This window comes from Engraulis encrasicolus, chromosome 1 (assembly GCF_034702125.1).
Source record: "Engraulis encrasicolus isolate BLACKSEA-1 chromosome 1, IST_EnEncr_1.0, whole genome shotgun sequence".
NCBI lineage: Eukaryota > Metazoa > Chordata > Actinopteri > Clupeiformes > Engraulidae > Engraulis > Engraulis encrasicolus.
The window spans coordinates 5925069-5934856 of NC_085857.1; the positions used below are offsets into that span (position 1 = coordinate 5925069).

At 41.5% G+C, this 9788-nt stretch overlaps 1 protein-coding gene across 1 annotated transcript; it reads right to left on the reverse strand.

Moving 5' to 3' along the window:
- On the reverse strand, nt 1-9192 carry LOC134445590 (B-cell receptor CD22-like). The gene is made up of 10 exons (XM_063194645.1): nt 9126-9192; nt 8141-8443; nt 6748-7029; nt 6329-6457; nt 5831-5983; nt 4853-5116; nt 4232-4331; nt 3582-3639; nt 2345-2583; nt 1-1435 (listed from the first exon to the last, which is right to left on the reverse strand). Exons 1-10 carry the CDS (start codon nt 9190-9192, stop codon nt 1378-1380), a joined length of 1653 nt encoding a protein of 550 aa, XP_063050715.1. The 3' UTR covers nt 1-1377.
- Nucleotides 9193-9788: the final 596 nt, after the last annotated feature.

Sequence of the window (9788 nt, forward strand, 5' to 3'; positions counted from 1 at the left end):
TTCAAGTAATGTATATCAACGTAAAGTAAATTATTGCACATGAGTAGCTGTAAGAATAATTATAAATCCATAATTTTAAAATTGTTATTATCTGTAAAAACGTCTGTTGTGCAGCTCTGTGAAAGTCATGAGTTCTACAGAAAGTTCAATAGTCCAGAGGAATATCTTTCAGAATGCTGAAGTGAAAATGAGGATCTTGAGACCAGACGGCACATACACTGTTAGAAATAGGAAGTGTTACAGTATGTTTTGCAACTGTCATCTATGATGTCAATTATGAAACCAATACTCTTGCTTTTGCTAAACCAGGTGAGAGTCAAGATTGGTTCGCTATGAGACAGAGCTCGTTGATTGTTGACGTCCGTCCGCATTATTCTTCCCCCCAGAACCAAACTACCCCAATTGTCAATTCCGCCTTTCGTCGCCCAACCACGAGAAACGAGGCTATTCGTAAAGGCCCCACGAGGCTCAAAGTTGATTTTTTTCTGTTTTTCTCGTAAAGACTTCACAAATGGCCCGAGTTACTGTTGGACAGAGCTCGTTCTCTGAGAAACGCTCCTCTTACTGTACCTTACTACTCTTGTCGGTATCTGTTCATTGCAATTGTATACGAAATTGTCAAATTTTCTTGACAGTAGCCTATATATTTATTCGTGTTTGTACAATGTTTTTTTTTTACAACAAAATAATAAATAATCCAAAACAGATGTAAAGAATGTATGCATATCATGTTCAGCACATTACCATTTCCTGAGTTATTTAATAATAACAACAAAAACACAAAATAAGAATGATAAAAAAAAAACACAATCATGATTATATTACAAGCAACGATATATAATATCATATACAGAATTAAATCAACAAACAAAAGGTAGTCCTAGGCTATTGCTTGAGAACACGTGTTGTATTTCAGTTAAATAGACCAAGCTTTACACATTTACAAGTGATGATGAAGAGGATCTGCAGACCACTCTCTCTTGTCGCTCTGGTTCAGGACAGGTGGGGTTGCAGGTATGACATCACGTGGGGGGGACTCTCCCAGTTTTCTATAGACTTATAGCAGAGATTCTTTAAGTATAGAGATATGCCAACATAATAGGTTTCTATGGGCACCTAACATGACCAGGTTCCGGTCTGCCTAAAGGGCCGTGTCATAATGCTCCTAGCATTGAATAGAACAGTCCTCAGGTCTGCCTAGGTCTGCCTAAAGGGGGATTCCCCCCCCCAATAATAGAACCCGGAAACAATGGGCCAATGGAACCTCTCTCTCTCCACTCTCTCTGCTTATAGAGCCTGTGGAACCCCCAACGTGATGTCATAATAGTACATTTTCTTAAGATGGTTAACCTGCAACCCCACCTTTAAGAACAGAGCTCACGTCTTCTGACTGTGTTTCACCACTGTGCTGTAGATGGCAGAGCTGTCCTCAGATCTATAAGTAGAGTAGAGTAGTAGAGTAGAGTAGAGTACTTTTATTAATACCGAAGGAAGTTAAGGTGTCGTCAGCTTACATACATACACAAATACAAAACATACAGAAAGTGAAGTGAAAAGAGAAGTGATCAACAACAAATATACAGTAGGTGAGATGGGCCTAGTAGTCAGAAGTGACTTAACTCATCTCTAACAAAATGCTTTGAACCAGTACCCTGTACCCAGAGGCGGGCAATCCTAGGCAATTGCCCAAACTGTCACACCAGTCGCGGTAAACACACAAACAAGTAGGCCTAATCTTAATTTGTCACTTACATAAAGTAATTTAAGATATACACGAGACAAAACACTAAAATAGCACCCTTGCTCCTTCCCTGTCAATTGGTGAAGTGTTTAAAGAGTGACTTCTGGGGCCCCAGGTTTATATTTTGCCTAGGGCCCTAAAATAGCTAGATCCGCCCCTGCCTGTACCTAAATAGTCTGCCTCTTTGGACAAAAGAGCAGTCATGGGTGAGCGAGGGCAGTCATGGGTGAGCGGTTAGGGCGTCAGACTTGCATCCCAGAGGTTGCCGGTTCGACTCCTGACCCGCCAGGTTGGTGGGGGGAGTAATCAACCAGTGCTCTCCCCCATCCTCCTCCATGACTGAGGTACCCTGAGCATGGTACCGTCCCACCGCACTGCTCCCCATGGGGCGCCACTGAGGGCTGCCCCCTTGCACGGGTGAGGCATAAATGCAATTTCGTTGTGTGCAGTGTGCAGTGTTCACTTGTGTGCTGTGGAGTGCTGTGTCACAATGACTATGGGAGTTGGGGTTTCCCAATGGGCTTTCACTTTCAAAAGTGTCAGCCTTAATATAGGCCTAAAATAATGTAATTCTGCTGTCCATGCGTGACTTGAAATACCCACCGGGTGGCAGTAGTGGTCTGGGAGAACTTGACTGAGGCGTACTCCACCTCCAGCTCCTCTCCTCTGTGTTGCCGAATGTCTGAGTGCTCAGAAGCATCTTTGGCCGTATTGTAGGCACTGAAGTCAATGCTGGCGTACTGCACGTCATCCTCTGGTGCATTATAGTCCTCTGGTGACTTCAATGCAGCCCTCATGGCTACTGTGGAGATGTCAGCGTACACGGCGTTGTCGTCGTCATCCTAACAGGAAGAGAGAGGACAAGACTGAGCCCAGGAGAGTATCTGTGACGTCGTTCTCTATGGGTGAATTCCAATATGCAGACATCCGTCCTCCACTTGTGCTTGTGGCCTCGCATTTTGTTGACGCCCCGCCTCCATGGAGAAAACAACAAAGTTTCCCCGCTGTCAGCGTAGCCACAGCAATTTGGGGGGGGGAACTGTTCTTCATTCACGTTAACGATTGCAAATGAGGAAATGACATTAAAAGTGTGCTTCTGCAAGATATTGAATTAGTTTTATGTCATTGCTGATGTCATCATGAGGTCACAAGCAGGCAAGTGAGCAAGGGAGGACAGGAGTCCGCATACTGGAATCAACCCAAGTCCCTCCACTTGGTGGACGGCTTGGTGACATCTCCGGGTAGCTATTTCAGATTAGAGAGAGATCAGGGCATCTCAGAAGCAATGGAAAAACACAGGTTACACTAGGGCAGCACGATATTAGAAAAATATGCAATGCGATATGCGATATTTGATATTAATCGCGATGATCTAATATATGCATATATTTTCCCCTCTCTACTTGCCATTCTACACTTTATCGTGTATAAAACAACTGAGAGCAATGTTTCATTGCCAACATTAGTTTTTATTAGGAAAAAAACATGGCTAATATACAGCATCAACTTAAAATGACAACATTTTTAATGCATTTTTTTAACCTTCTAACCAAATGTGCTATTGTTAAAAATCAAAAACTCTTTGCGATATGTGCACAATATTTGCGATACGTATATCACAAGCTGTGATATCGCGATATCGATACATTTTCGATATATCGTGCAGCCCTCTTACAGACTGTGGGACAACTGAGCGATACACAAATCATATGGTTGGAATCGCACACCCCCAAAACTAAATGGGCCTATCTGAAAGTACAGATACAGGGAAGGACAGAGAGGTAATGTATACAACATTAGAGTAGGCAAACATTGTCTTGAATTTGTGCAACTGTCTCACCTCTACGATAACGTCTTTCGCCTCTGGTTCAGCATGGTGTTGTCTCTTCTGTCTAATTCTTATATAGAAGATGGAAACAGTTGATCACATCATTATCACAGGTATGTTTTTTTCCCACAGCTAACTGTCTTTCATGATGTCACTGTAACGGTGTATCTAGATAACAGGGTAGACTATGCAAAATTAATATGTAACATAACAGCATTTACTTTACTCGTTAGTAATGTTGATATGTACTTACCCATGTACTTACATGCTTATACTTAGACCTATTTATATCTATATCTATCTACTGTTTTCTATATCTATCTATGTACTTAACTAACTTGCTGTATCTACCGTATATGCAATTGCAGCTCTAAATAATATCGCACATTGTAACACAGATTGCACGCCTACCGCTTCTTATGCAGATGCAATGTAGAATCTAATAAAGTCACCTGCATATGTGACGGAGGTCATCTTGCACCTGTTCACCCCCCTCGGAGATCGAACGTGCAACCTCGTCAACTACAACGGTCCGGCAATGGGAGACACAGTGCGATACCACTGGGCCAAGAGACTAGTCCCTCGGCCCAACGGCAAGAGACTGTATGAGGCTCTGCTAGTTAGCCTCCGTCACACATATATGAACACTCTTTTGTACCCACCTGAGCCAAACAACTCCTAGCATGATAAGCAGGCCGATGGCCGTCAGTATTATCGTCAAAATGACCTCGACTCTCAGGACTGAAAACTTCTCCCGTTCCACTGTGAAGAACGAGAATAAAACATTATCAGATCTACTAACCGTAAAACAAGATGTTTCCAAAAATGTGGCGGGGTCGCGGACAGAAGAAGTTGTATGCATGAAACATGCTTTAGTTAATACATGTGGTGGCTGAGGCCTACGTAACTGGTTTGGGTTTGCACTTAGAAGAAAGAAAACTAAGCACCAATATGAACTCTAACCAGTTGTTTATAGCTGAAGAGCCACGGACAGGCAGCTCACTTTTCAGGTCACTGTGCATGATTCACTGTATATGAACTAATGGACAATATGAAGCCCGTAAACAGGTATGTTGTCCTGGGCCCAGGTAGATAGGGGCCCCAGAATTGGGTCCCCATTACATTGGCTATATTGGGTAGGGGGGGGGCTTTCAAATTACTTTGTTCTGGGCCCGGCGAAAGCTGTCAGCAGCCCTGGGCAATATAACTGTAGCTTGAATGATAATGGTTATAATAAATATTACAAAAATGAATATGAAATCTAGGAATATAAGCTCACCCACCAACAGTGATTTCAACAGTAGTTGAATTACTTGAGGAGATGTCATTGGTGGCCTGACAGTGGTAAAGTCCACTGGTGTCCGAGGTGACATTGAAGCTGATGCTGTGGCCTTTGGCCCTAACGAGAGACTCGTTACCGCTCCTCGTGTACCAGGTGTAGGTGTGCACTGCTGGGTTGGCATCACTGCTGCAGGACAGAGTCACAGGAGTGCCCTCTGGGAGAGCACCGGACATGCTGGCAGATACCGACGTGTTCTTTGGAAAGTCTGGACAGGTGAAAATACTGTATGATACAACATTGTCTTTTTTTCTGGTGTAATAATCAGAATGACGAAGAAATCACAGTCATCAAACGACAAATCACAATATTTTCCGCATGTTATGGCTTTGGTTGTCTGGTAACAGAACCGCACAAAAATGAAGACGAAAAAAAGAAAAGACTAAGAGAAGAAAAAAAGAAGCAGGATTGATATTTTCTAATTACAACTTCATTACAATCCGAATCTTTATTCTGTATAGTTAATGCTTTTGTCACTTACTATCATTGTATTTAAGTGTCAACATAAACTAGTTTCGACCTATGATTTTTTGGGTTGGGAAAAGGGAAGAAAGAATCTGAAAATAAAGGGTGGAAGTGAATAAAAAAGTTAAGTAAAAAGTGAAGTCAAAAGTAAATCTTTTTTTTTCAACAAATGATTCAAATGTTTCACTTATTTTCAGTCAATAGCCTAATTGAAACACTCTGGGCAACTGTAAAAAGTAGAGATGCTCTGATCGATTAGCTGCCAAATATGACGAGCTCAATTCATTTTTAGTCGCCGAAACACCTTAATTAACAGCCGCAGATGAGGAAGAGAGATGGAGATGGCTTCTCTCACAGACAAACACTGTGTTTTCATGCACTTGCTGACTGTTCATTTCAAGAGAACCAAGTTTCTTGGAGGAACCTTCGGATTTTACAGTGTAGGCCTAGTACTCACAGAGCACGTTGAGGTGTACCACGTCTGTGCGATTGCGTCCGATGTCATTCTTGGCTTCGCAGTAATAGCGGTCGCTGTGATCAGTTGTGACATTACTGATGGTGTACGTCACTCCTGTCCCCAGTTGGACACTGTCATTACCAGACGTTAGGGCTGGCGATATGGAAAAAAAAATATATCACGATATGGATTACTTTATATCACGATAACAATATATATCACGATATAGCACAATTACATACGTTTTCAGTTATTCTCTTTATTTGCTCTTTATTTTTTCATGTCGCAAAACAACCTTTCTTTAAAATGGATCTTTTAATCTTATTTTTACAGTTACTTATACATTACTACATTACTACATTAACTTATAGTGTGTATTGTGACAACATGAAATGTAATGAAATGATATTCAATTGTATAAGACTGATAAAATTACTATCACGATATACACTTTTATATCACGATAACGATATATATCGTCACATTGCCCAGCCCTACCAGACGTGATCGTGTGCCAGGTGTAGGTGTGCACCGGTGGGTTGGCATCACTGCTGCAGGACAGAGTCACCACATCGCCCTCCACTAGTCTAGAGGGAGTGGCCAACACCGTGAGATTCTTTGGTGCATCTGATGAAAAAAAAAAACAGTTACCAAGACGATCTGTCTGTCTCTCTCCTCTTCTCTTCTCTTCTCTTATTTTCTCGCTCACTCACTCACTCACTCACTTACTCACGCACGCATGCACACGCGCACACACACACACACACTCTGTTGTAATGAAAAATGTTTTTTTCTGTCCCAGGAGTCCTCACTATGTGCCATCATTGCACCACTGTATATGGTCAGCAAAGGAAAAGAGACATCACCGTAGGCTAATATCAAACAAGCAGAAAATGGAAAAACAAAAAACCCCTCACATTTGATCTTGAGGTCCAGCGTAGAAGATAAGATGTTCTCTTGGCCCTTGACAGCACAGGAGTAGCGGCCGGCATCCTCGCTGCTCACCGGCTCCAGCAGCAGCCGATTGTCCTTGACCTTGTGGGTAGAGGTCGCGGCAGGAAGCGGCAGCTGACGGCCATTCCTGAGCCAGACGAAGACGAAGGTGGAGAGGCTGGAGCTCAGAGGGCAGGTGGTGCCGCAGGTCAGCGCCACACTCTCACCCTCTGTGGCTGTGCTGCGGTCTGCTGTCAGATGCAGATCTGATGTGGAAGGGCATAAGATGGAACGTAATTTAACAAGCGTAACAAAATAATAAAATAATAAAATAAAAGAAATGTAAAGATAAAAGAAATAGAGAACGTTTTAAGGCCCCTGGCACAATGGAATTGCCCTCAGGGACCTGATTTGACAAAAGCTCTTATCATTCATGACAGTGCATCACATGTGGCAGATGTGCATTTTAACCAGAATGACTGGCACCGTACCGGGAGCAATAGGGTGATGTATCTTTCTTTTTTTCTCTTATTTTTATAGGCCCTATTTCTTTTATATTATTATTTTGTTATACTTATGTTATAAATATGTTATGTATTTATTTATTTGTTTCAATGCAACTTTTATTTACTAGGAAGGTCCCATTGAGACTAAGTTGATAATGACATAATAATAACGTTTTAAGGCCCCTGGCACAATGGAATTGCCCTCAGGGATGAATAAAGTAAAGAAGGGGTGAAGCCAAGCAAAAAATATTCGTCATCATATTCGGTTTGACATCATGCAAATGAGGGGTGAAATTCTCTTGCGTCAGCAAATCAAATCAACAATATAAGTGTTTCAATCAATTTACTTCACCGCGGCGCAGCGCGCTAAGCCCCCCACATTTGGGCTTGCATGCCCATGGGACCACGGTTCGAGTCCGGCCGGGGTCATTTCCCGATCCCACCCTGCCTCTCTGTCCCACTTGCTTCCTGTCACCATCTCACACTGTCCTATCAAATAAAGGCATAAAAGCCTCTAAAAATATATATATATAAAAAAAAAAAAAAATTACTTCCCCGCTACGATGACCTGTTGACCATTGTGCTTCGCCTCTCTTCGCTTCGCTTGTTTCGCCTGCATGTGTCCCCAGCTAGGTAGGCTATGTAAATCACTTCAATCTATGGAGCAGTCTATGGAGCAGTTTTTGCCTTTGGGTGCTTCTACAGGTTATAAACTGAACTCAGTTATGAAATATTGAAAGGAAGAAAACTACTCAAGGGTGTTTTCAAAGAAACATTGTTCATAAACAGTTTATAAAAATGACTCTCTGGAGTTCAGCACACATCAATCAATCAATCAATCAATCAATCATCATCATCATCATCATCATACCTGTAATTGATAATGTAACAGCATATTTGTTGGTCATCCAGTCACGCGAGCTGGTGTAAAACCAAAAGCGATATCTTGCTGTGTGCCGTTCTGACACCTTGTCGATCCTCAAGCTGCAGTCATTAGGATAGGTCGACGAATAACGGTGTCTGCTGACCCTGTTGTTGTTGGCCAGGTACCATCCTCCCCCTCTGTAGTGCCCTATCCAGGAGAAGGTAAAGGTACACGGTAGCACCACTGGCGCCCCCCTCAGGCCGCAGACCTCTGTTAACGGGTAGGTCACCTTATAGGCACACCACACACCTGTCACACAACGGCCACATACATGGAAGTTGAGGTTAAATTTTCAGTTTCACAACACAAGTTTAATTTTAAATCATTGACGTGTTGCACTGTGAGAGATTAAAGTAGTTGTTGCTTGTTTCCCGTGTATGCAATATGTTACATAAAGGATATGTTCTCTACACTTTTAGATTAAAGAAAAAAACCCTGAAATGAGCAGTTCTGTGCATGGCTGGAGGAACAATATTGTGCACTTTGTCTACCTTTACCTGTCTGTATTTATATCTAGTATGTTACAGTCAGTTCTGCTCTTCATCAAACTTTCATAATATGTTGTTGCATTCATATATTCATATCATATTTTCATGTCTGTTCACTTCACTATTAAGGTCTTTGCAATGGCCTTCAGGCCTACGATTCATCAGAAATACTCATCAACAGTCATTCTACATGAGTGCTAAAAATGGGTTCCATGAAAGGCGCTATATAAAAAGCAATGCAAAAATCTATTCTTTTATAAATAATATAAATATATTAAAAAGTTATTGTGTGTGCATGTACTATGTAATGTATGCATATTACAAGAGCCTTGAATAACAGATTAAGACATGGTCATTACAATCTTGGTGACAGTGAGGTTATAACTGTGCAAAGCGTTAATAGTATTTGAGATTGTTAAAGTTATAAAAAGGTGGAAACTCACCTGGTATACTCTGAATAATGGTGAAAAGTAATACTGTGTACTGTACATTTACTGATCTTGAAAACATATTGGTTTCTGTTCTGCCTTTGAAAAAAAGAAATGATTTGAAAATAGTTAAACTATGGAAGTGCCCAGATGTAGCCTGCATCAGTTCTTAATAATGCTGTATTTAAAGGAGCACTCCTGCCAATTTCAATATGCTGTTGTATTGCTCACGCTACCCTTGACTTGTCAGTACCCGGTGATGCTGCATTTTTTGGCTCAGCCCTTTCCGAGATATGAGCTATTCTAATGGGGGCAGCTTTTGTTTACATTTTTAAAAAATCTTAACATAGGCCTACTCCAAATATTTTCCCAAAAGCTATCGCTGTTTGCTAGTTGTCTGCTGATGTCGCATAACCTTTTGGATGTTTTTGGGAATAAATCAAGATGTTTTTTTTTTTTAATGTAAACATACACTTGCCCCCCTTGCAATGACCAGGATCTCGGAAAATCCTGGAACAAAAAAATCTCAGGTACTGACAAGTCCAGGGTAGTGTGAGCATTACAACTGCATGTTGAAATTGGCAGAAGTTACCCTTTAATAGTTCTCATGTGCAGGTTTTAACCCTCAACTAAGATAGCCTAAGGTAACTTAAATAGGCAAAAAAATAGTTCAGGAAC

Coding starts and splice junctions, on each gene's coding strand:
- LOC134445590 (XM_063194645.1), bottom strand. CDS start 9,192: ATGTTTTCAAGATCAGTAAATGTACAGTACACAGTATTACTTTTCACC. Junction 5,984..6,328: donor CTGGCACACGATCACGTCTG/GTAGGGCTGGGC, acceptor CCATATCGCCAG/CCCTAACGTCTGGTAATGAC. Junction 1,436..2,344: donor CAGACCACTACTGCCACCCG/GTGGGTATTTCA, acceptor CTCTACTTATAG/ATCTGAGGACAGCTCTGCCA.